The 26,542-nt window shown below is 41.4% G+C and overlaps 1 protein-coding gene across 4 annotated transcripts in view; it reads left to right on the plus strand.

Moving 5' to 3' along the window:
- LOC142388657 (unconventional myosin-XVIIIa-like) overlaps positions 1-26,542 on the plus strand; it is a 152,536-nt gene that overhangs the window by 113,329 nt on the left and 12,665 nt on the right. For all 4 annotated transcript variants that reach the window (XM_075474176.1, XM_075474174.1, XM_075474177.1 and 1 more), the window contains 11 exons: positions 2,284-2,391; positions 4,352-4,444; positions 5,288-5,398; positions 11,503-11,607; positions 12,589-12,735; positions 13,492-13,605; positions 19,812-19,928; positions 20,585-20,668; positions 21,973-22,110; positions 24,011-24,196; positions 24,350-24,489. In XM_075474176.1, the coding sequence (XP_075330291.1) occupies positions 2,284-2,391; positions 4,352-4,444; positions 5,288-5,398; positions 11,503-11,607; positions 12,589-12,735; positions 13,492-13,605; positions 19,812-19,928; positions 20,585-20,668; positions 21,973-22,110; positions 24,011-24,196; positions 24,350-24,489 (1,343 nt within the window). The remainder of the gene's footprint in view (positions 1-2,283; positions 2,392-4,351; positions 4,445-5,287; positions 5,399-11,502; positions 11,608-12,588; positions 12,736-13,491; positions 13,606-19,811; positions 19,929-20,584; positions 20,669-21,972; positions 22,111-24,010; positions 24,197-24,349; positions 24,490-26,542) is intronic.

Consider the following 26,542-nt stretch of genomic DNA (forward strand, 5'->3'; position numbering starts at 1 on the left):
AACGGGGCAGACCAATGGTCACATTCAGGGAACGTGCCTACATCAATCTTGCGTAAAAAAAACTGCATATAAATACATATATGCAAAAAGATATACAGCACCTTGGTGCATACAGTGAAGGACCTAAACTTCGACAAGAAATATAGTCTGCTCTGTTCCTTCTTGTAGACAGCCTTCGTGTTGCATTTCCAGTTCAGTTTGTTGTCCAGATGAACTTCCAGGTCTGTGTAGTCAAACAGTGTTTGGATTATTCCAGTTCCTTCTAAAATTTACAATCAATTCTAGGTCAGGTGATGGTGTTCATACCATGCCACAATGTGGCTGACCAGTTCCCTATACTGGGCCTCTTGCTCATGTCCAGTAAGGAAGGTCTGATGGTGTTAAAAGAACTTGAAAAGTCAAAGAACATACAAGGAATCCTCATATAACCACCGGAATCATCCAGGTGGAAATAGACATGACGAGTATGAACAGTACTGCATCCTCTTCACTGAGGCGTTCCATGTACGCAAAATGGAGGGGGCTTTGATGTCTGGGTACCCTTAGAAGTAGCCTTTCCAGAGTCTTTGTATTTCCTATGTGAGAGCCCACAGGTCTGTCGTCATTTATCTTGCCCAGACGCACAACCTTGGGCACTGGGACAAGACATGAGGTGTTAAGCCTCTAGCATGGTTGCCGTGTCTGCTAGCGCGAGCGGTGTTGATTACGTCACAATTTTGTGCCGGCTATATACGGTGGCGCAAGTCGATGCGCCAGTAGTTGCAATCTTCTCCGTTACAGAGGTGTCGCTGCTACGTGAAGGTTACCGCTACTCTACAACGAAGAAAGTGGAGAAGAAAACAATGCCACTGTCAGGAGCAGGAACACTGTCATCAATGATACTGCTGCAGTATCTGGAAGATGAAATGCTTCGTATGTTTCTGTGTTTCACAAAGTTCGTGAGCCAAGACAATTCAGTCAATAGAGGTGAAGGTCTGAAGCCCCCGGCATCACCACTTGGAGTCTCTGCCCTCTTCTTTGCCTTCACGTATCTGTCCCGTAGCTTCTTCCACACATTCTTACAGAACTCTCCCTCTTTCCCCAAAGTTCTGCCAATCTCTGTCCACGAGTTTTGGGAGTTTACGTGGTCCCTGTGCTGTTTCAACGCAGTTTCGTACAGGTGCTGTACAAACGCACCTCCTGACTGAGCCTGGCCTCACGTTGGTCCAGCCGGTCTGTCGTTCTCGGCGCAGCCAAGTTACAAAATTCGACTGGTGCACAACACCGAGCTGCGCCGTCTCTTCAAGGCAAACGCCAGGCCTGAAACGTCATTTTGATGTCACGGGTGAGCTGCGCCGTGAGCAACGCGTCAACTGTAAATCCAGCTTTACACAGATCCTCTGGAAAGGCACACAAATCTGTTTAAGAACCGATTGAACTCCCTGGCTCTGTCCACACCAACATGTGGGGTTTGGCAGTCGCTGCTGTTGTTGCCGTAACGTTTGTCATCCCCCTCCAAACCTCTCTGGTGCTGTGATGCTGCAGCCTTCTTTCCAGCTGCAGTCGTCCCTTGTTTGGTGCAGCCTCTTCTTCAACTCATGTTGCACCTCCCTGAGCTTGACTTTTCCTCCATTTCTAAAGGCTTTCTCATTCTTGTTCCGAAGAGCGTTGATGTTGCTGGTTATCTAAGGCTTGTTGTTTGGGAAGAAATGAACATCTTCATTGGTATGACAGTGTATCTGCAGAGGTTGATGTAATCCATGTATGGCATCTTGGAGACTTGTATCTGTTGATTACATATATAATACAGAATGTCTAGCCGTGGCGGCCGTGGCTCAGTGGTTAGAGTCGGTCGTCCAATAACCGGAAGGTTGGCGGTCCACTCTCGCCACTCAAAAAGACTGGTGGAACTGATAGCTGGAGGGGTGTCAGTCCACCTCCTTGTCACAGCTGAGGTGCCCTTGAGCAAGGCACCGTACCCCCATGCTCCCCGGGCGCTTCATGGCTGTCCACCGCTCCAGGTTGGCATCTGTCTCTGAGTGTGTGACCCTGTGCATGTGCATGTGTGTGTCAACAGGTGCCAACCTGGATGGGTTAAAAGCGGAGGACAAATTTCATGTGTATGCATGTATGCATGACCAATAAAGCGGATCTTAATCTTAATCTTAGCTACATCTAACTAACTGATAAACTGAGTTAATGTTGCTCATCCTGCCCTCATTTCTGTGTTCCTTTACCATATTCACATTGGAAGTCCCTGTTGATCCCTCATTTCTGTTCTGACTCAAAGCATCTGTCTTGAAGGAAAAAGACCTTCAGTTGTGTGCTGCTAACCTGAAGTTGGACCAGCTTGAAACCGAGCTGCAGGACGTCAACTCCCAGGAATCCAAGGATGATGCATCACTGGCTAAGGTTGGTTTATGTGTTCATTTCTTTTCATATTTTTCAACTCATTGTTTAACTTTTATTGTGATTTGTAAGTGGGAAGTGTCAAATACAAGTTTTCTGTCAACAATATACCAATCAATTTTGAATTTTTATATATATATACATATATATATAATACCAAATTAGAATTTCCACCACGGGGGTTGAATAAAGTATTTTCTATTGTATTGTATCATTCTACTGTGAGTTGAAAAAAGGGAAGTTGTAGGAAGCTTTCTGTTTGGTGGGGAATGAGCTGCCCAGTAATTGGGTAACATTGAGAGTGTTTGCTGAGAATGATACTCTATCTGACCGTACGTCTTTAAAGACCCCAGAGCTACACTATATTGCCAAAAGTATTCGCTCATCTGCCTTTACACACATATGAACTTAAGTGGCATCTCATTCTTAATCTATAGGTTTTAATATGACCTCGGCCCACCCTTTGCAGCTGGAACAGCTTCAACTCTTCTGGGCAAGCTTTCCACAAGGTTTGGGAGTGTGTTTGTGGGGATTTTTGACCATTCTTCCAGAAGCACATTTGTTGGACGAGAAGACCTGGCTCACAGTCCAACATCAGACTCTGTGCAGGCCAGTCAGGTTCTTCCACACCAAACTGGCTCATCCATGTCTTTATGGACCTTGCTTTGTGCACTGGTGCACAGTCATGTTGGAACAGGAAAGGGCCATCCCCAAACTGTTTCCACAAAGTTGGGAGCATGAAATTGTCCAAAATCTCTTGGTATGCTGAAGCATTCAGAGTTCCTTTCACTGGAACTAAGGGGCCAAGCCCAGCTCCTGGAGAACAACCCCACACCATAATCCCCCCTCCACCAAACTTTATACTTGGCACAATGCAGTCAGACAAGTAGGCCTACCGTTCCCCTGGCAACCACCAAACCCAGACTCCTCCATCAGATTGCCAGATGGAGCAGCCTGATTGGTCACTCCAGAGAAGGCGTCTCCACTGCTCTAGAGTCCAGTGGCAGCGTGCTCCTACACCGCTGCATCCAACGCTTTGCATTGCACTTGGTGATGTATGGCTTGGACTCAGCTGCTCGGCCATGGAAACCCATTCCATGAAGCTCTCTACGCACTGTTCTTGAGCTAATCTGAAATGCCACATGAAGTTTGGAGGTCTGTAGCGATTGGCTCTGCAGAACTTTGGCGACCTCTGCGCACTATGAGCCTGAGCATCCTCTGACCCGCTCTGTCATTTTACCTGGCCGACCACTTCATGGCTGAGTTGCTGTCGTTCCCACACCTTATAATACCACTGACAGCTGACTATGGAATATTTAGTAACATTGAAATTTCAAAACTGGACTTGTTGTACAGGTGGCATCCCATCATGGTACCACGCTGGAATTCACTGAGCTCCTGAGAGCGAAACATTCTTTCACAGATGTTTGTAGAAGCAGTCTGCATGCATAGGTGCTTGGATTTATACACCTGTGGCCATGGAAGTGATTGGAACGCCTGAATTTAATTATTTAAATTATTAAATTATCATCCAATTATTTGGATGGGTGAGTGAATACTTTTGGCAGGATAGTGTAGCTTTTGGTAGTTTGGGGAAAAAGTCCCTCTATCATGTCAGTGTGAAGGTTTTAACTTTACACTCTCTGGTAGAAGTTATGGTGTCAAGTTAGAATGAGTTTTTTGGCACAGATTCATCCTCATCTTTTACGAATATTTGGCTGTTTACATTCTTATATGATAACAATGTTATTATAATTATCATTATTTTTGGACTCGCAAACTGAAGAAAATCCTGACAAAATAACATTTGTTCTTTCTTCATTCCTTTCTTTTTTTATTTGCACCCTTATGGCTTTACCTGTTAGTCATCCAGTCCAATTTGTCATTACAAGAATTCAGCCACCAGTGAACTTGTTCTATGCCTTTTACCAGTATTTGATATATATGTTGACGTGTTATTCAGATGAGAAAGCAGCTTCGGGACATGGAAGCCAAGGTCAAGGACCAAGAGGAGGAGCTGGATGAGCAGGCTGGCACAATCCAGATGCTGGAGCAGGTATGAACATTGGTCACAGGTCACAGGTCACAGTGCTCCAGGAAAAAGCTGCATTTGTTTTTTGATCACACAGGGCAGATGATGTCTCAAACAACTAGTATAGAAAGGCATATTTTGTAATAACATGCTAGTTACTTTACATTTGCTTTGTTCTTTTCCACGTTGAGAGAACGATAATAGCCTTCATTTGAATAAACAATGATATTTCATTGCATTTTAAACTATTGAGTTTCACTGATTGACGCTCCTTTAACTCCCGGTTTGTTTAAAATGTACCATTTACTGCTAACTAGCCTGAATTCTTTCAGGAACTTGTTGACAGGATAAAAACTAACTGGACAGTTTTGCTGGAGTGTAAACTTTCCACTGTTTATCTGAGAGGGAAGCATCACTCTGCAACACTTCAGTTTATGTATCCCAAATACTTCAACAGACTGAGGATTTTTCTGGCATCATATTACTACTGTAGTCAAGTTCTACTACTACTACTACTACTACTACTACTACTACTACTACTGTAGTTTTTCAACAGTCAAATTCTGTTTCAGAGAAAAAAAATCTTTCTATTTCTATTTAGTTACTGAGTGTTTCACCATGTTCATCAAGCAGTTGTAACTTTGTATAATTGAGTTATTTCAAACACAACAGAAATGGTGAGGCTACAAACATTTCCATAAATGTGATGGTAGTCACAGAGCTGGTGATAATTCTGTATAGCTTTGAGCCCACGCAAGGAAGACCTCTTACTTTACATCTTTACTATATGAATAGCAGACATAGGGTTGAAAATCCACACAGCCAAAATTGGAGCAGAGCATATAATCTTTGATCTGTGTGTTTCAGGCCAAACTACGCCTGGAGATGGAGATGGAACGTTTGCGTCAAACCCACTCAAAGGAGATTGAGAGCAAAGATGATGAGGTGGAGGAGATCAGACAGTCCTGCAACAAGAAGGTCAGGAGCACTTTTATTTAACAATCCCATTTAGTGTGCTCATGAAACCAGAATTTCGAACTCAGTGCCGATATCACAGGGAAAAAAAGATACTGTACTAATTACCATTACAGATGTTTTTGCTAAACAAGCCTACAGACTACCTTTGTAAAGTTGTAAACCTTAAAATAATAGGAGCACCAGCACTTCGGTGCAACACTTTCAAATTTTTTTCATCAACTTTTTTAGCCAAAAAAATCAAAACAATTAGACAAAACATTAATGCCACACAGACAAACAAGAAAACTAATCTGTGTCTAAAACCTATAAAATAACTCTGACGTTATGTCACAATTTAATATTGTAGGTTTAAAAATCCTAGAGGAAACAGTTCGGCATCTGAAATCAACAACTTGTACCCTGGACATAATACCATCCGACTTTTTAAAAACTGTTTCTACCTCAGTAGAAAGTGATCTCCTACTAATAGTTAACAGCTCACTGGCGTCAGGCATTTTTCCCAAGTCACTAAAGACAGCTGCCATTAAGCCACTCCTAAAGAAGAGAACTCTAGACGCCTCTATGATGAACAACTACAGACCTGTCTCTAACCTCTCTTTTATATTTAAGATTATTGAGAAAGTTGTATTTAACCAGCTCAACGACTTTCTGAATGAAAGTGGATGTCTTGATAACTTTCAATCAGGCTTCAGACGTCATCACAGCACTGAAACAGCTCTGGTCAAAGTGTTAAACGACATCAGGTTGAATACTGATTCTGGTAATGTCTCAGTCCTGGTTCTGTTGGACCTCAGCGCTGCGTTTGATACTGTAGATCACAGAATCCTGTTGCACAGGCTGGAAAACTGGGTTGGACTTTCTGGAGCGGTCCTTAACTGGTTCAGGTCCTACTCAGAAGGCCGGAGTTATTTTGTTACAATTGGCAGCTATGAATCTGAGCGAGTGGCCATGACTTGTGGAGTCCCCCAGGGGTCAATTCTTGGACCTCTTCTGTTTAACTTGTATATGCTCCCTTTGGGTCAGATATTGCTGACTTTAACATCAATGATCACAGTTATGCAGAGGATACACAACTTTATGTGTCTCTGTCACCAGACGACTGCAGCCCAGCAGACGTACTGTGTCAGTGTCTGGAGGAAGTAAACACCTGGATGAGAGAGAATTTTCTACAATTAAATGAAGACAAAACTGAGATCATTCTGTTTGGTAGCAAAGAGAAGAGGGTCAGCGTTGGTAAATATCTTGAGACTCGGGCCCTTACAATCACTGACCAAGTTGGTAACCTCGGAGTGTTGATAGACTCAGATCTGACTTTCAGCAGCCACATCAAAGCTGTCACCAAGGCAGCTTTTTACATCTCAGAAACATCAACAGAATTAAAGGTTTCCTCTCCCAAAAAGACCAGGAGAAACTCATCCATGCATTCATCTCTAGTAGACTCCATTACTGTAATGCTCTTTTAACTGGACTTCCCAAAAAGAGCATTAAACATTTGCAGCTCATCCAGAACGCTGCTGCTAGAGTTTTAACCCGGACTAAGAGATCTGAACACATCACAGCAGTTTTAAAATCTTTACACTGGCTTCCAGTCAGTCATAGAATAGATTTTAAAAGCCTGCTGATGGATTACAATCTGTGATATGTTCAGAGAATATAAAGCCAGCAGAGCTCTTAGATCCAAGGACTCAGGTCAGCTGGTCCAGTCCAGAGTCCAGACTAAACATGGAGAAGCAGCATTTAGCTGTTATGCTGCAAACAAGAGGAACAAACTGCCAGTGGAGATTAAACTTTCACCAAATGGAGACATTTTTAAATCCAGGTTAAAAACATTTCTTTTCTCAAGTGTCTATGCATGAAATCTGCACGCTATCTTTTAACTTATCTGGACTGTTGCTGGTTTTTAAATTAATTTAAATTATTTAATTTGTTTCTCTTTATATTGCTTTATGTATTTTTAATGCTTCTTCCACTTCCCGCTGCAATGCTTTTATTTTATGTAAAGCACTTTGAATTGTTTTGTACATGAAATGTGCTATACAAATAAACTTGACTTCATTGCAGTACTGATTCAATTCAATTCATTTTTATTTATATAGCGCCAAATACAACAAATGTCATCTCAAGGCACTTAGATAATAAAGTCCAATTCAAGCCAATTGGAATTCAATTCATTGTAATCATAATTATTCATAAAATAATCCAATTCGTTCATATAGAGCCAATTCAAAAACAATTTCCTAGCTAAGGAAACCAACAGAGTGCACTGAAAACTTTTTCTTTTTCGGTCCAATCTCCCGTCCTGAGCGTGCCTGAGGCAACTGTGGAGAGAAACGACTCCCTTTTAACAGGAAGAAACCTCTGGCAGAACCAGACTCAGGAAGGGTGGCCATCCGCCTCGACCAGCTGGGGTTTGAGAAGACAGAAAGGGTGAGGGGGGGGATGGGGCCGCGGCGGCACTGTAACACCATTCAAAGGATATCTGTTGGAACAGGGAAACACGAGTTAATGACCACAATAATGTCACATATACATAAAGAGAGTAAAGTGAGGAAAGGTGTGACAGATGAGGCCCCCCAGCAGTCTAGGCCTATAGCAGCTTAACTATGGGATGTTTCAGGGTCACCTGAGCCATCCCTAACTATAAGCTTTATCAAAAAGGAAAGTTTTAAAGGGATATGCCACCCCCAGGCCAAATTAAGTGTATCCCCGCATTCCCGAGACATAAATAAGTGTGTGGGAGCGTTTTCCTGGCGACCCAGGCATTGTCCGAATCTCACAGCACTGACCACTGCTTGGTTGCGCGTAATACATACATGCTAGCGTCGCCAGCGTCGCCACTCGAAATATTTCGCCCAACGTGAATTAATTTATTTGATTTACCTTCTAATTACTGTGTGAGTGGTGTACTTTCACATCGAGTGCAAATGACTGTCTAAATCTACACGGAAGGTTTGGTTTGCTCATGTCGGTTTGGGACTAGTTTCCAGTGCGGAAAACACAGCCGAAGCACACTCCCCGCTACGTCATTGGGAATACCCCCCTTCACGCTGGTTTGTTTGAAGAAGTCGGGGGTGGGGATTCCCAAAGACGTAGCGGGGAGTGTGCTTCGGCTGTATTTTCCGCACCTGAAACTAGTTCCCAAACCGACTTGAGCAAAACAAGCCTTCTGTGTAGATTTAGACAGTCATTTGCACTCGATGTGAAAGTACACCACTCACACAGTAATTAGAAGGTAAATCAAGCAAATTAATTCACATTGGGCGAAATATTTCGATTGGCGACGCTAGCATGTATGTATTACGTGCAACCAAGCAGTGGTCAGTGCTGTGAGATTCGGACAATGCCTGGGTCGCCAGGAAAACGCTCCCACACACTTATTTATGTCTCGGGAATGCGGGGATACACTTAATTTGGCCTGGGGGTGGCATATCCCTTTAAGCCTGGTCTTAAAAGTGGAAAGGGTGTCTGCTTCCCGGACATTTACTGGCAGCTTATTCCACAAGAGAGGGGCCTGATAACTGAAGGCTCTGCCTCCCATTCTACTTTTAGAAACTCTGGGAACCTCAAGTAAACCTGCAGTTTGGGAACGAAGTGCTCTGTTAGGAAAATATCTTACAATGAGATCTTTAAGATATAATGGAGCTCGGTCATTAAGAGCTTTATATGTAAGGAGAAGAATCTTAAATTCTATTCTGAATTTAACAGGGAGCCAATGAAGAGAAGCTAAAACTGGAGAAATATGATCTCTCCTGTTAGTTCTCATCAAAACTCTGGCTGCAGCATTTTGGATCAACTGAAGGCTTTTCAGAGAATATGTGGGACAGCCCATAAATAAAGAATTACAGTAGTCCAATCTTGAAGTAACAAATGCACTTTAGACTTAAAAGGGAGATTGGATATAGGTCTATAATGAGCCAACACTTCTGAATCAAGAGTAGGTTTTTTAAGTAAAGGTTTAATTACAGCAACCTTAAAAGTCTGAGGTACATATCCTGTCAACAAAGACAGATTGATCAAATCCAATATGGAAGTGTCAATTAATGGGAAAACCTCCTTGAACAGTCTGGTTGGGATTGGGTCTAAAACAAGTTGATGGTTTAGAAGAGACTATTGCTGTTGTTAGTTCAGAGAGATCAACTGGGCAGAAGCCGTCTAAATACAAATCAGGTTCTAAAGATACTTCTAAAGCTGCTGTACTTGATGATACATCACTGATAATAGTGGGAAGGACTCCATCAATCTTCTCTCTGATAGAAACAATTTTATTAATAAAGAAGCTCATGAAATCATCACTGCTGAGAGTTAAAGGAATAACTGGCTCAGCAGAGCTCGGACTCTTAGTCAGACTGGCTACAGTGCTGAAAAGAAACCTGGGATTATTCTTATTCTCTTCTATCAATGATGAATAATAAGCAGTTCTAGCTTTACGAAGGGCTTTCTTATACGTTATTAAACTATCTTTCCAGACTAACTGAGACTCTTCTAAATTAGAGGAACGCCACTGTCTCTCCAGCTTTCTTGCAGTCTGCTTTAAAGCATGCAGCTGTGAATTATACCAAGGAGCCAACCTCTTCTGACTGATTACCTTCCTTTTCAAAGGGGCAACATTGTCCAGTGCTGTACGCATTGAAACTATAGTGCTGTCAACAAGAGAGTCAAGTGCTGCTGGAGTAAAGTTTAGGTAGTCGTCCTCTGTCATATCTGCACATGGCAGTGAAGAAAAGGATGATGGAATTAATTCTTTAAATCTGGTTACAGCATCCTCTGATAGACACCTTCTATATGTAAATTTCTTCTCAGAAACTGTATAGTCAAGTAATGTAAACTCAAAGGTTATCAGAAAATGGTCAGATAAGACAGGGTTATGAGGGAACACTGTTAACTGTTCACTCTCAATGCCATAAGTCAGCACAAGATCAAGGGTGTGATTAAGGCAGTGAGTCGGTCCGTGAACACTCTGAGAAAATCCAATAGAGTCTAATATAGAATTAAAGTTCATATTCAGTCTGTCATTTTCAACATCTACATGAATATTAAAGTCACCCACTACAATGACTTTATCTGTACTCAGCACTAACTGGGATAAAAACTCTGAGAATTCAGACAGAAACTCAGAATAAGGGCCAGGTGGACGATACACAACAACAAACACAAGAGGTTTCTGGGATTTCCACTTTGCGTGGGAAAAACTGAGAATCAGAGATTCAAAAGAGCTCAAACTAATCTTGGGTCTGGGACTGATGAGTAACCCTGATCTGAAAATAGCTGCCACTCCTCCTCCTCTGCCTGTGGTTCGAGGAACGTGAACATTTAAACAGTCAGAGGGAGTTGCTTCATTAATGCTAACATGATCCTCCTGCTGCAGCCAGGTTTCTGTAAGACAAAATATATCAATATGATGATCACAAATCAACTCATTCACTAACAGAGACTTCGAAAGGAGAGATCTGATATTCAGCAAACCACATTTAATAGTTTGATGTTTTTGTTCAGTTAAAGTTTTTGTTTTAATAATTTCTTTTTGCACAAGAGGATTTGCTCCTTTTGTGTTAATTGATTGGGGGGGTAGCAGCAGGTGGGAAGCTGCAGAGAAGTGTGTAAGACTACAACTCTGCATCCTGGTCTGAACCCTGGGTTGTCATGTTTTAGGGTGGCAAATAAATTCGTCCATATTTCTAGAAATGAGAGCTGCTCCTTCCAAAGTGGGATGGATGCCGTCTCTGAGACCAAGAAGCCACCTAACAATTGAACTTATCTGGTGATGTCATACACAGCCTCAGCAGGTAACACAGTTTAACTTTTTCAGTAAACATGGACAGTAACTCAAAGCCAACAGCTCAACATCTGGGGTGCAGACACTCCTCGTCAGTAACATTACCAGGGTTATATCATCTGTTCTTAAGAAGCACTGAACTACCGCCACCTTCGCTTTGGTCACTGATTCTGATGCCTCTGTCTGAAAACTGAGAAGTGACACGTTGGAGTGGTGTATATTAACGATATAAATGCTACACAGTAAATCACCACTGCACCTGGACAGCCTCAGTAGACATTTCTCTGTGAGTTTACCTTTCTCTTTGTCTTATGTGTGTATGTATGTGTAGCTAAAGCAGATGGAGGTCCAGTTTGAAGAAGAATACGAAGAGAAGCAAAAGGTGCTGAAAGAGAGGAGAGAGCTTGAATCGAAGCTTCTGTCAGCGCAGAGCAAGGTAACTACACTGCCCACAATGCAATGGTTTTATCGAATTTTGGATACCATCTGTAAAAGCACCGATCGGATCCCCTGCTGCAACTCTCTTCATTGTAAAAGCTGAGGTGAAGTCATTTATTAGAAGCTACCAGTGTAAAAGTGAATTTGTATAAAATGCATTCATCTTCCAGCTGGACTTAAAGTAAACTGTATTACAGAACATAAAGTTACACTTGTTATGTGCATGACTGGATAGTAACAGATTGTTAATAATGTTATTTAATGTAGAGCATTACTGCTTGTATTGTGCAAGGAAAGACATCGGGGTGTAATTTGTTCTGATTGGTTAAGATATTAACTTGGCCTTACTAAATACAATTAGAGAGCCCAGGACACTGATGTCTCAGGGTATTAGTGTGCCATGCTACAGTGAAACTAGATCCCAGTCTGTATATTCTCACATGGACCACAGTGGACCCAAGTCAAGTTCTAATGCTGACACATCCCCCCATCACAGTCTGGTTAAATTCAACAAAAAGTACAGATTCATATGGCTGGTTCTGTCATCTGTCTCATAACTAATAAACACTTATTAAGATATAAAAGAACTATAACTATAAGAACTATATACACTATACATATATTGTTGGATGGAAATGTATCATAAATGCTCAATTTGTGACCAGAAAAGGGACCACTCCTGAAGATTTGTCTGGAGCTGAAACAATAACAAAAGATAAATGATAAAACAGCGTTTTGGAAAACGTATTAGTCTGTATTTGAATTTTTTAGTTATCGTGCCAAAATGTCACTTCTTAACCTCAAGTAAGGATTATTTTGTCAAAAAAGTACAGCTATCCTGCTACATATATTCTGCTATATAGCACATTTATATACACGTGTGATACAAAATGAAGGGATTATGTCTTTAAATAGTAAAACAGGTTGAGTCTCCCTATTTTCAACACACCCACTAAACCTGAATGTACCCGTCTCTTAGGTGAGAAACAGTGACATAGAGACTGAGAAGCGATTAAGGAAGGACCTGAGGAAAACCAAGGCTCTCCTGGCTGACGCCCGGATCATGTTGGACCACATTAAGAACAGTGCACCCAACAAGAGAGAAATCGCTCAGGTCAAAAATCAGGTACAGCTGCAAAAATACCACTTCACTGATCACCCCAAACAAGTAAGAGTTGTTGAAAAGCATTTTCTTTTGAAATATGAATGTAAGATTTGACATAAATTTAAATACACTAAATGAAGTGAAATGCTTGAGACTGCTCTACAAAATTGCAAATACACATTTTACTTGCCTTGCATGGAACTGAATTACACTTAATTCATTCTAAAAAGGAAAATTGTTTAATTGTTACTTCTGGTAGTATGCAACATGTTTTTTATGAGAATAGTAGGCACATTTTATTTCTTATAGATTTATATTAACCTGGTATGAGAATTTCTTTGTCTTGGTTTACTTTTCTACTGGTGAGGACAAGAGAATCTGGCGTCAAACATTTTTGGGGTTTAAAAGCTATATTTTGTTGCAGGAACAGCGTCCCAGTCACTTTTAAGAACCCACTTAAGAAAATGTTGTTGTACCTACAATGACAAGAAAGAGATTCTGATCAAAGTCAAGTTGCGGTCAGAAAGTTATCATATTAAAGGATTTTAAAATCCTTTTGAATGTGTAACTTTGCACACTTTTTACATTCACAAATATGTTACATACTGTAGTTTTGGGGGGAAATCTCCAATTGGCATTACATGACCTCAGAAGGCCTTGATGGAAGACTTGTGTACGTCAAATATTTTCTAAGCACAGACCCCTGTTTCGGCTCACTTCAGACTTGAAGCTGATTCCGCCCTGATGGATTTTCTTCTGTATGTGTGTCTGCTCCAGCTTGAGGAATCTGAGTTCACCTGTGCTGCTGCAGTTAAAGCTCGGAAGTCCATGGAGGTGGAGATTGAAGATCTGCACGTTCAGATGGAGGAAATATCTAAAACAAAACAGGCGGTTTGTACACACCTATGCATGCTCCTGGCAGCCTTCCGCACTCTATTCCCCAGAGCTTATCCTACACGTGCTTACTCCTTCATGTTCTAACTTATTTCTTCATTTTTCCACAGTATTATATTTGAAAAACAAGCTTATCTTTTTAAAGACAAAAATTCTCTCAACTATGATTTAGGCAGGACTTTAGAATATAAAGGAGGACAAACCCATCTATATTTCTATATCCACATACAAATCCAGTCCAATCCAGTCCTACTTTATTTATAAAGCACATAAAACACAAACATTAAAAGACGTATAAGAGAAAATATGAAATGACAGAACTAGTAAAACAACTTGAAATAAGAGTTTAAAAGCTTACATTGTCGTAAAAGCTAAAGATAACAAATGTGATTTCAAAAAGAGATTTAAAAACAGGGAAAGAATGAGCCCGTATAACACCTAAAGGCAATTCACCATTCAAACATTTACATACCAAAAGGAGGATTTTAAAACCAATTCTAAAGCACACAGGGAGTCAATGAAGAGCAGATGGAGTTGGTGAATATGCTCACGCCTGTGCGCTCCAGTTAAATGGTGAGCAGCAGTGTTCTGAACTGCAGACGTGACAGAGCAGACTGGCTAACCCCAACATAAAGATCATTGCAGTAGTCCAGACGTGTCGTGATAAAATCATGAATCACCCTTTCTAAGTCTTACCATGTCAGAACAGGCTTCAGCTTTGCTATCTTAGCCTTAACAGAACGTTTCCGTAGCACAGCGCTGATTTGCTTGTTTAATAGGAGGGTTTCACTTGACGTCACTTCCGTATTTTCTAAGCGCGCGAACCTAAGTGGTGGGCAGCCTGAGCTGGAGCCCATTGAAAACACTGTGTTTTGTCTGCCACTTTTTTGCCTAAAAAGCCTCAGTTTTGTGCCGTTTTTGGATGAGGCAATCGGTCTAACCGAGAGAAGGGAAAGGGTTACTATCGAGTACCTAAGGTAATCGCCCATAGAGGTGAGAAATAGAAAAAAACTCACAGAACAACGCCGCCAAAAGTGGATAGTTAACCTACGTTTACAGACTGGAGGGGCTGAATCTGCAAATGCTCGTGTCTGCGGTGACCACTTCGTCAAAGGTATGTGCGAAATCTAACTGTTTAGTAGTAGTGCAGTAAAGTATTATGTTGTTAAATGCCAGTAATGTAATACGGGCTACGTTTGGGCTTTGTTTTGAAGGCTGCCCCAGCGCGTTGTTAGCTACTGTCAGTGGACTGGGCTCCGACGGTCAAGCTGGGTTACCAAAACACAGAGCTAAGACACCGTCATCGGTGTTTCATGCGATCTCTGAGAGTGGTTGATCTAAACAAAACAAATTTGTCACGTCGTCACAATCTTCACGTTTCAGTAGTATCCACGAAGTGCTTAAGTGCTAACAGGGCACATTAGCTCCCAAGTTCTTGACAACAGAATCGCTCGCTCTCTCTCTGCCTTGTGCATTAGGCTAACAAAGACACAATGTCAGCATTTGGATATATGGATCTCGGCATTTTATCAAAACATGAGTGCCAACATTCACAGCTCGGCCTTCAACATGTTAAGTTCTGCTTTACTGCCCAGCCCTGCACTACACACTGCATTTTCCATTGGGATCATGCACCATAAACAACACAGAAAACAAACTTACCCTGGCGAACACCAAAACACAATCATTCTGTAGACGTTTTACTCCGAGTTTGCTGATCCATCCGCTGTGGTAATAGTTGTATGCTTCCAAACTTTTGTGGGCCTTCATCTGTCGCTTGGTGTAGTAAGAAGTCTGGAGAACCAGGTGGCTCGTTATGTCCACAGCCTCTATTTTCGGGAAATTGTTCGGTTTTGCGAAAATTAATTTTCATTAAGTATGTGTCACGCCCAATGTATTTCTCAACTAACGCCAAATACCTTTCCCTATGTGCCGGCTCCAAACCACTACAATATTCACTCATCTCCATATTCTCCATGTTGTTGCAATGCTGTAGTCAAGCTTCCTGCTCACCAACTTAAATTCGCGCGCTCCCGTGATGACGTAACTGAAACCCTCCTATTTAAAACAACAGCCCACGATCAGTCATAAATTAGTAATAGAACCTTTTATATAGGGCTTCAGAAAACCAAGGTAAAAAGCTTTAAGAGGGGTGGTGTAGAATAATGTACGATTCTTCTGCAAATCTAAACCGATCAATGAATCATATTTTTGGTTGAAAGGGGGCAGAAACAACATGTTGTTTTTTTTGTGTTTTTCATTCTATTTTTGAGTTGATAGTGACTTCACGTACCTAAAAATGTATTCTATTTTAGTTTTTATATAATATGTCCTCTTTAACACCTGTTGATGAGTAAGGATCCCAACAGAACATCTGTTTTCAAGCCAGCTGATTGAGCTTTCCAAAACCAAAATAATGCACACGATAAGATCTCAAATCCCAGGTGAGTTCTAGAGGAAATGCTGTGGGCAGGAGCACGATGCAGAGAGAGGTGGCAGAAGTTTAAACAATCTCTTCCCTCTAAAATGAACGAGCTTGGAGTGCTCACGAGGATACACCTGGGATGTCGGGTAGGCAGTATGATACAGACATGGCTGCAGCAGCATATACCAGACTCTTTCACCTCTACATGTGTTCAGATAAGAGGAGCAGACAATAATAGATTATGTAATGATGGATATGTCACTGTGAATGAAAGAATCTGTGCCAGGGACATTTAACTTTTAGTTGTGAATGTACATCCATATTATCTACCAAGAGACTGCAACCATGTTGTACTAGTAGAAATTTATATCCTGACAATGCTGTCTGTGATGTCGTCAAATCAGTCATTGGCATGTTAGAAATGCTACGACCGAAATCATTCGTGGCAGTCATCCCCATAAGTCATTTCAGCCTTATCTCCCTCTTGGCTACACTTCCAACTTTCCAAAATTGGGTCAATTGCCACTAGGAAACATTGAATGGATTTATGCAATGCAAATGCGAATTATGCATACAGCCCCTCTGCCTGTCTTCCATGAGAAAAATCCAACTCTTTTGATCAGGGTGATACTCACCTCCACATGTACGTTGCTCAGTGGAAATCTGTGATCAAAAAGACTTTGAAGTAGTTTTCCCAGGATGCTGAAGAAACTTTGAAGAGATGTTTTGGAGCTATAGACTGAAGTGTACATTAGCACCCTGTGACACATACAGAGGGTTAGAAGAAGGGATACAGGGGCGGTCAGTGGCGTAGTGGGTTAAGCAGCCGCCCCATGTTCAGAGGCTGCAGTCCTCGCTGCAGCTGGCCCCGGTTCGACTCCCGCACCGCGCGGCCCTGTGCTGCGTGTCTTTCCCCTCTCTCTGCCCCCTGCTTCCTGTCTCTCTCGAACTGTCCTAACATTAAAGGCATAAAAAGCCCAAAAAAATACTTAAAAAAAAAAAAAGAAGAAGAAGGGATACAGCCGACTGTACTTCTTAAGGACGTTTCTGCATATGTGCTCTAAGTCTGTGGTGGAGAGTGCAATCTGCTTCACAGCCATTTGTTGGAGCGGCAATAACGGAGCAAATGACTCAAACAAAAAAACAACAAACAAAGCTGCCTCTGTGCTAAGAGACTGCTCTGAGGCCCCTGAATGTGCAAAGAAGAAGTGTAAGAGAGTGTAAGATACCATTTTCCCACGCGGGTTTTAATTAATTTAGTATGCTAGCATTAGTGATTTGAATTTGATGCGAGCAGCTACAGGTGTAGCTCAATTAACAGAGGTGTGAGGTGCCCTTTTTTATGTTGAATAGCGACACGACCGGGCAACAAAGTACACATGCTCAGAGAAGGTCATCAATCATGTCACCCAAGTTACTTGCAACCTGAGAAGGAATGAGTGATAAAGAATCGATTTTGACTGAGATGTTGGGCTGTATGGCTTGCTTGGCTGCAAAGACCAGCAGTTTTGTCTTAGAGAGGTTAAGTCGGAGGTGATGTTCTCTCATCCATGTGAAGATGTCAGCAAGACAGTTTGAGATTAGCACTAAGACTATGGAGTTGCCCCGTGGCAATGACAGATTGAATTGGGTATCATATGCATAGGAATGATACGAGAAGCTATGTGAGCACATCATCGAGCCTAACGAGATGGTGTACATGGCAAATAGAAGGGGCCTAAGCACCAAGCCTTGGGGGACCCCTGTGTTGAGACGGTGAGATGCCGATGTTTGTCCCAACTGGGACACTTTCAACGATCGCCCAGTGAGGCAGAATTCAAACCAAGCAGGTGCTTTTCCCGTGATGCTCATATTTGAGAATATAGATAAAAGGATACGGTGGTTGACCGTGTCAAACACTGCTGCTAGATCAAGCAGGAGGAGCACAGAGGATTGACCTGCAGCTCTGGATTCTTTTAAGGCAGGGTAAGGCTTTTATAGCAGTGGTGTTACTTGTGCCTGTTTGAAGTTCGTAGGAAATGTTCCTGAGGCCAGTGAGGCGGTCAAGCACATGTGTGACTCCTGACACATCGGTTGGAAGGAGGTTGGTTGGAACGGGGTCTAGAGCGCATGTGATAGGTTGACTACATGTTAGGAGTTTGAACACCTAGCTCTGAGAAAGAGGGATGAAGGACTGAAATGATGCAGTTGGACATCTGCATTTGGAGTTTGTTGCACCCTTACAACAAACGTACCCTCTGCTGAACACAGAGAGCAGGATAGTACAATAGGACTTCTGCATTTGGAGTTTGTGGAGTTTTGCCTTGGACCGTAGACCGTAGGGACATGTAGGACTACTACATGTTGGAGGTTAGGTAAGGCCCTTGACCAGAAGAGACAGGTTGTACCCGAGCGATTCTGTGAATTGACTGCTGGTGGCTGACACTTTGTCTGTAAAGATTGAGGAAAATTTGTCAGCTGTGAGATTGGGAGCTGGGGGAGGTGGGGAGGCAAGAGAAGCCTTTTGAAGGTAGAGAATAGTTTCTGGGAGTTAGTGGCACTGTGGATCTTGTCATTGTAAAAATCCTTTTACGCAGCAGTGATACTGCATGAGAAGGAATTCAGTAGTGATTAGGTGAGAAGGAGTTTTGGTCTTGTGCCATCTCTTTACAGGCTTTTAGGTCAATGTGCATCGTTGAGCCACGGGTGAGAGCAGGAGGATTTAGACGGTTTGGTGGATACAGGCTATCCAGACGAGCTCATTGTGGAACAGAGAGACTTTGACACTATTGGCCTCCAAGGATGAAAATGTGCTGTAGGGTTAAAGAGTAGGGTAGCTAGAGCGGAGAAGTGGCTGGGAGCCTGGTTGCGGAGGTTGCGATGGAAGGTGTCCATCGGACGAGGAGCTGTGGTCTGCTCTGACTACATAGAAGGAAACCACTAGTCAGACTGTCAGAGGTGACAGTGTAGAGATAGAGTGCAGGCATAGAGGGAAGTACAGAAAGATAAAGTGCAGTAGAGGGAGTCGGGAAGTACAGGGTAGGTGCTAGGACAGGAGATGCTCTCTGAAGAAGCAGAGTCTTCAATAGTTTCTTGAAGATATTCAGGGACGGCCCTGTTCTGAGTGCTCGGTAGGTCATTCCACCATCGTGGAACGATGCATGAAAAGACTCTGGATTGTCTTAAGCGTGGTGTAGCCAAAGTGAGGACAGGCACACATTTATGACTCTGTATCACTTTTTTGAACAGCACTCCTTAACCATTTGTGAATTTTAAAGGCCTAATGTGCTTTCTCATTTGAAGAATAGAATTTAAAACAAAACACCTAATTATTCCCCAAAAGGAAATGATAGTGTTCAGAAAAATAGACGTTACTTAAAAAAAATATTTTATACATTTGCAGCTACTCAAAGTCCACTGGTAAATCCCCTCTTTTGACACAATGTCATTATAAACTGATCGAGCATAACATGGAGACCTCCTGCCTGCTATATTAACACACCCCAGAACTGCACAGTGTTTTTGCAGACTGCTCTGCGTTATGATGGGAAAAGTAGTATTTCATCAGCTTAACAGGTCAAAGCTTCTTTTTTTTGCATTTTTGATTTTATAAAGTGCCAAATGTTTTAAATGGTTGACAAATCTAGACCCTAGCCAGGCCAATTAACACCTGTTTTCTTAAGTACTGCTATAAATGTTCTGTTATTATTGTATTTTGACTGTTGTTAGAAGACACAGCAATATAATGACGACCAAATTGGACAATTTACATATGTTTGTGTTGCTTTCCGTCCTTTAGCTGGAGGAGCAGCTGAGCCGACTACAAAGGGAGAAGAATGACCTGCAGTCCCGGATGGAGGAGGACCAGGAAGACCTGAATGACCTAATGAAAAAGCACAAGGCTGCTGTTGCTCAGGTCTCCTTTTTCTCATGTCTCATTGCAAATAGTTTGATACATATTTGCACAAATCTATCTATAGGTTACTTTCAAAGCGGTAGTGTTTGATGAGCTCTTTGTAGATGAGCAGAAAGTGAAAAGGAAACTGGAGGAAAAACGGTTCTACTGGCTGACTGAATGGAGAGTGGTCTGCATCACTTGGTTCTAAATTAATCTATCCTTTCTGTGTAAACTGAAGCAGCTCATTAATTCAATTCAATTCATTTTTATTTATATAGCGCCAAATACAACAAATGTCATCTCAAGGCACTTAGATAATAAAGTCCAATTCAAGCCAATTGGAATTCAATTAATTGTAATCATAATTATTCATAAAATTACCTGCTGGGGCTCTCTAACAAAGCTGATGTCCCAGATGTTTTAACACATGCTACACAGAAACACTTTTATTTGGTGAGAAAACACTACTATGGTATACTTTTTTCTGGACTGACTTGTTTTATGTTGGTGTTTGAAACATTCAGGTTTTAGTTTCAGCCTGTCTAATCTGTATTGTATAGTTGATTGTGTATGTCTAAAAATAGATTAATATTCAGTCTTCCGTCACAGAGTGAAGAAAATAAATGTCTAATATCGCCTGATCTACTCTTCCTTACTGTGCTTTGTGGTTTCAGTTAGCCCAGAACACGGCTCAAATCAGCAACCAACAAACCCAGCTGGAGGAGACCCTCAAGGAGAAGCAGGAGATTCAAGAAAAGGTTAGTCATTATAAAGAAAAGGAGAAGTGTTAAGATGTGGACAGAGTTTATTCAAATACTGGGGCCTATACGCACTTCAAAAGCAGACTTTTTGCTGTTGTAGTCATACTTCCTCTTTATATTAGGGATGCAGATAGCTGTTCCTGATGCCCTTACATTGTGAGAGATGGATGTGAAATTTTCATTCATCCTTGACAAGTTATACATTATTAATTATATATGTGCAGCAGATATGAAGACTGTAGTAAAACTTTGCATAATGTTTGTATTAAAACTCTTCAGTTCAGTATCATTTGAACTGAATTTGATATCTGTGTGAGAGTTTTCTTAAACGAGTGTTCATTTTCAAGCAGGAGTGTCAGTTGTTTACTAGCTCTTGCATCTTAAAATGTAGAATTTTCAAATTTTCTTATTATTCAGAATTTATTATCACAGTCTCATGATCAGTGGTCTATTGACAAATACAACCAATAATCAGATGGATTTGCTCTTGATGCAGAATTGCTGTGGCTATATTTCATACATATGGTCAACTTGGTTTTATAATTCAAACGTATTTTGTCATTATCTTAATGGCTGCCTCTGCATTTCTCTTTTTTCATCTCACAGTAAATAAAGCTTGTCAGGTTTAGTTATGGAGCAAATTGAACCTAAAACTAAACTGAACCGCTGCCGCAGTGATCCACTGGTTATTGTCAAGGAGTAGGGCTGGCTCATCAATGTAAAGGGGTTCTATGTTATGTAGAAAAAATTCAACTACAGCTAATCAACAAAATTGAGAGAAAAAAAAAACATACTTATGACAGCCTGTGATGGACTTCCGACCTATCCAGGGTGTACTCTGCCTTTGCCTAATGGCAGCTGGGACCTATGACGTTACATCCTGCCACCGATGTACTATGTAGCCACGCATATACATCTGTAATACTTTGGGGTTAGAATGCATTTTACTATAATACTACTTTGTACCAGTGGATGGGGAGTGAGTCCCCACAGTGTCTACTCTGCTTTGGAACCAGTACCAAACACAAACAAAGCATAAAGCCAAGTAGAAGTTTGAAAAAACAAAACATTCCCTTTGCCTCCTCCAAAAAAAGCATCATGCAAAGAATGCTGTTTACAGTTGGTTTATGAAACTGATGAAACTGAAAATGAAGGAGCTCACATGGACAGAAAGTATGAGATTGATAAAAACAGATGCTCCACTTTTTGTGATAACGTGAAGGAACTATAATAATATTTTAGCTAATAGGTAGAACTTAGAGGTAAAGTAACATCAATATGTGTTTGTTTTTTTGTCGAAGATGCAAATGCTCCAGAGCCAGTTGGAGTTCCAGGAGCAGTCCATGGTTGAGAAATCCCTTGTCAACCGCCAGGAAGCCAAGATCCGCGAGCTGGAGACCAAACTGGAGTTTGAAAAGACCCAGGTCAAACGCTTGGAGGTGAGACTGAACACAGGAAGAGCTGCTGGTAGCAGACATGTGAAAGAAGCTGGTGGGAGGGTAAAATGTCCTTCACAGAACAACTGCAGAACCAGTCAGTCACTGCTGTTCAAAAGGGCAAGAGTGCTAGCACATGAGCATGGGCATGCACTATATAACTTGATGGCACTTTATTATCTTGCTTGTGCTACTGTTAATTAAAAGTTTCATACTTTTTTAATTTTGGAATTATTTTCTACTGTATTTCGAATGGAATGATAAAGGTTATGATCTGAGCACTCCCAGAGAGAAACACTCACTCTTCCACTGAGAGGATGTACAGTGTGTTGTCTGAACCATCTTTTTATTTAGAGCTTCTGCTGAATAACTACAAGAATTCTAGTCATTCTGATTTTTGGCTGGCTTTTTCAGACCTCATTAGCATTTAAGGAGACATTTTGTGCCATTTTTTTCACGAGCAGACACATTTCCTGAAGTCTTTAGTAAATGTTGTGACGTGCTTGGGTCAGAGTAACAGAGAGATACTGTACAGGTGTACATGTTTTAAACACGTTAGCTCAGACTGCAGCTCAGGAGGTAGAGTGGTCCTCTTTTAATCAAAAGGTCACTGGTTCAATCCCAAACTTGCCCAGTTCAAAATGTTGATGTATCTTGTACACAAGCAGAGCTGTTTTAAAGTCTATTCTCTGAGCGACAGGAAGCCAGTGCAGAGACCTGAGCACTGGACTAATATGGTGGTATTTCCTGGTTCTAGTCAGGACTCGAGCAGCAGCGTTCTGGATGTACTGCAGCTGTCTTACAGCCCGTTTAGAGAGCCCAGTGAGCAGGCTGTTACAGTAGTCTAACCTGCTGGAGACACACGCATGGATTAGTCTTTCTAAGGCTGGTTTGGACACTATTCCTTTGATTCTGGCAATGTTTTTTAGATGGTAAAAAAGCTGCTGATGTTATCGATTTAATGTTGCTGTTAAAGTTCAGTCCAATATAACCCTGAGATTTGTAACCTGATTATTAGGTTTTAGAGAGAGAGTCTCAAGGTGACCGATAACACTTTCTCTTTGTTTCTGTGGGCCACAGACAATGATTTCAGTTTTGTCTGAGATTAGCTGGAGAAAATTGTTTTGCATCCTATAATAATCAAATCATATCATATCAAATCAAATTTATTTATATAGCACATTTCATATCCAAACAATTCAAAGTGCTTCACATAAAATAAAAGCATTGCAGCAGGGAGTGGAAGAAGCATTAAAATACATAAAAGAATATAAAGAGAAACAAATAAAATCATTTAAATGAATTTAAAAACAAGCAACAGTCTAGATAAGTTCAAAGATACCTTGCAGATTTCATGCATAGACACATGAGAAAAGAAATGTTTTTAACCTGGATTTAAAAATGTCTCCATTTGGTGAAAGTTTAATCTCCACTGGCAGTTTGTTCCACTTGTTTGCAGCATAACAGCTAAATGCTGCTTCTCCATGATTAGTCTGGACTCTGGACTATAATAATGATCTATACTGTATCACAATATTTGCACTTGTGAGTTAGTTTGGATAAAATTGTTTGCTGAATGACTGTAATGCAAATATGCTCTTCAGTCATCAGTACTTACTAGGCTCCACAGAAGCGAAGTGGTGCATAGATTTATTCTAAAAAAAGCCTCAGTGATTTGGAGAAAGGGTAAATATATATGAGTTTTTTTTCCCCATCACACTTTATATCCTTTCAGTTACTTTGTGTTAAATTATCCCATGAAGTCATTGTCCAAAATCCATATCCATCATTTAGAAATCTCAAATATGATGTTATTCTTCTCCTTAATCTGCTTTTCCCAACACACTGTTGAGGTTAAAAATGAATTATTATATTCTAGCTAATTATCTTTCTTGCTGTGCAGAGCCTTGTTGCTCGTCTTAAGGAGAATCTGGAGAAGCTGATGGAGGAACGAGACCAGCGGATCAACGGTGAGAATCGTGAGAAGGAACAGAACAAACGTTTGCAGAGACAGATCCGAGATGTCAAAGAAGAGATGGGTGAACTGGCCAAAAAAGAATCGGAGGCAAGCCGCAAAAAACATGAATTGGTAAGCATGAAACCGAGTGAAGAAACAAATGAGTAACAATTATCAGTGAGCAAACAGTGTAGTCAGACTCTGCAGCCGATCAACATCACTAAACCCATCAAGCTTTGATCCCAAACAGCTGACAAGTTGATTGTGTTTCACATCTCTTAAAAGGAAATGGACATTGAGAGCTTAGAGGCAGCCAATCAGAGCCTGCAGGCAGATCTAAAGCTGGCCTTCAAAAGGATAGGTGACCTCCAAGCAGCCATTGAGGATGAGCTGGAGAGTGATGACAATGAAGACCTAATCAACAGGTACAGATCATTTGTGCAAATCAGGGTCAAGCTCACGTTTTTAAAGGCTTATTTGGAACAGAATACCTGCTTTTTTATTTTGATAAAGTAAATGATGGGCAAGGCAGTATGCCGACTTTTAAATTTTTAATTAACACCATTTATGCCGATGATATCTGACACTTTTTTGACCTGTAAAGCTAAGCCAGTGTATATTTCACCTGCTCCTCCACCCCCATCGTTCCCTCCGTCAGCAACAAACTGAGCTGCGCTTGCTTACAACTTCACCTCATTGCCGACTTAACAAATTTGTGGCATTATGAAAATAAACATGTGGAGATGTGTTGGACAAACCACAGCTCAGTTCCATGGAAGAGTGTCTTCCTCCCTGGCCTCTCTATGCCTGGCAGAGCTGCAGCTCTATCTGAACCAACATTCTGAGTCATTTTACATGGAAGCCAGTATCAAAAGACAGATTTTTCTCATGGTTTCAGAACCGTTCCATAGACCTGCGTGTTTAGGCACATTTTTCTATATCTGTATACTCCCTTTTCTGCTATGCTTTTTTACTTTTTGCAAACTGTAAATCATTTTGCTGCCATGATGACTCACAGGGGTCATATTTCTGCTTTCTAACTAACTTCCTGCTAACTGCTAAATTTCTGCTAACTAAAGTTTGTTTTGTTTGTTGTGTGATATGACAGGATTGATATCAGCGTGCGTGGTGTGGTTCCCACTGCTGCCTCACAGCAGGAGGGTTCCATGGGAATCCCAGCAAACTCCTCTCTGTGTGGAGTTTGCAGGTTCTCACTGTGCATGTGTGGGTTCTCTCCGGATACTTTTGTGGTGGTGTTACAAAACATCTCTCTAGTGCACTCTGAAAAATGTAGAAAATTCTGCCCCGCCCACTAAAGTCACTTACCTGGATGATATTTGGTAAAATATGAAACCTGTTCTGGGCTCAAGGTGTACAAAAAAGCTCTTCCAGCCACATTCTAAATCAAACAGAAAGTGAACCAATTTGAATAGAAATCCAATTTCAGATGGCCTTTTTTTAGGACTTACATTTGAACCAAGTCCTCCAACACGTCATATTCTATCATATCACCCTGAAACTTGTTTAGTATAAGCATCAACCCCTTATCGTTAAAGGCTATCAAAAGTTTTACACCTTGTGAAAGGGTGTGGTACGAGTGGCGGCTTGAACTCTGAAGACACCTCTTCACACAGACAGGATTTTGGAATCCCTGCGACTTCATCAACGACCTCAGGATGTTTACGACACTGGTACTCCGTTCCCATATCACTCTCAAGCACCTCTTCCATTTTTACCCCTCTGCACGCACGATGCTTGTACCCTCGGGAGCCCGTTGGCATCTTTAGACATATCCCCTGCCAACACTGTAGCCCCACCTACTGACAGCAGGAACTCCCATTTTTTAATGAATGACCTACAACTTCTGTCAATTTACCACTCAAAATAATAAAAAAAAGTGTATCAGAAAAGGTTTAAGTTTATGATGGTCTTTTATTGTGTAGATGAGGACAAATTGTATATTTGGCACCACTGGTGTAGCCAGAAAAAAGACACTGGGTGTGCCAGATTTATTTTCAGTGTTACACCTCCACAAATATTCAGAAGAATGTATCTCTGGAATACAACATTATTAACACAAAACATATCCACAGGTTGTGTGCGTTCTCATCAGTAATAGCCAACAGTAGTTGACAGCAGGTCTAAACATTCACACGTGTGACGTGTGCTCAAATAAATCAATAACAAAGTAATACAAAAAGCACACTTTGTGTTCTCATAAAAAGAGCAAAAACATAACACACACACATAGACTTTGCTGCCCAATGAGTGAAATATAACACACTCATGCGCATACTCATGCACTCTCACAGAGCCATAACGTCTCCACATTACGCACGATCAACGAAGCTGTTTAACCATCCGAACACAAGCAGCAGAGTACAGGACACAGCGATGTTGCTGCTAACCTGTGTGCACTGCGCAGCTCTCAGTTTAAAGGGCAAGACGGCGTGGCTTGGCCTTGAACGCATTCATTAT

This window comes from Odontesthes bonariensis, chromosome 9, assembly GCF_027942865.1.
Source record: "Odontesthes bonariensis isolate fOdoBon6 chromosome 9, fOdoBon6.hap1, whole genome shotgun sequence".
Lineage (NCBI taxonomy): Eukaryota > Metazoa > Chordata > Actinopteri > Atheriniformes > Atherinopsidae > Odontesthes > Odontesthes bonariensis.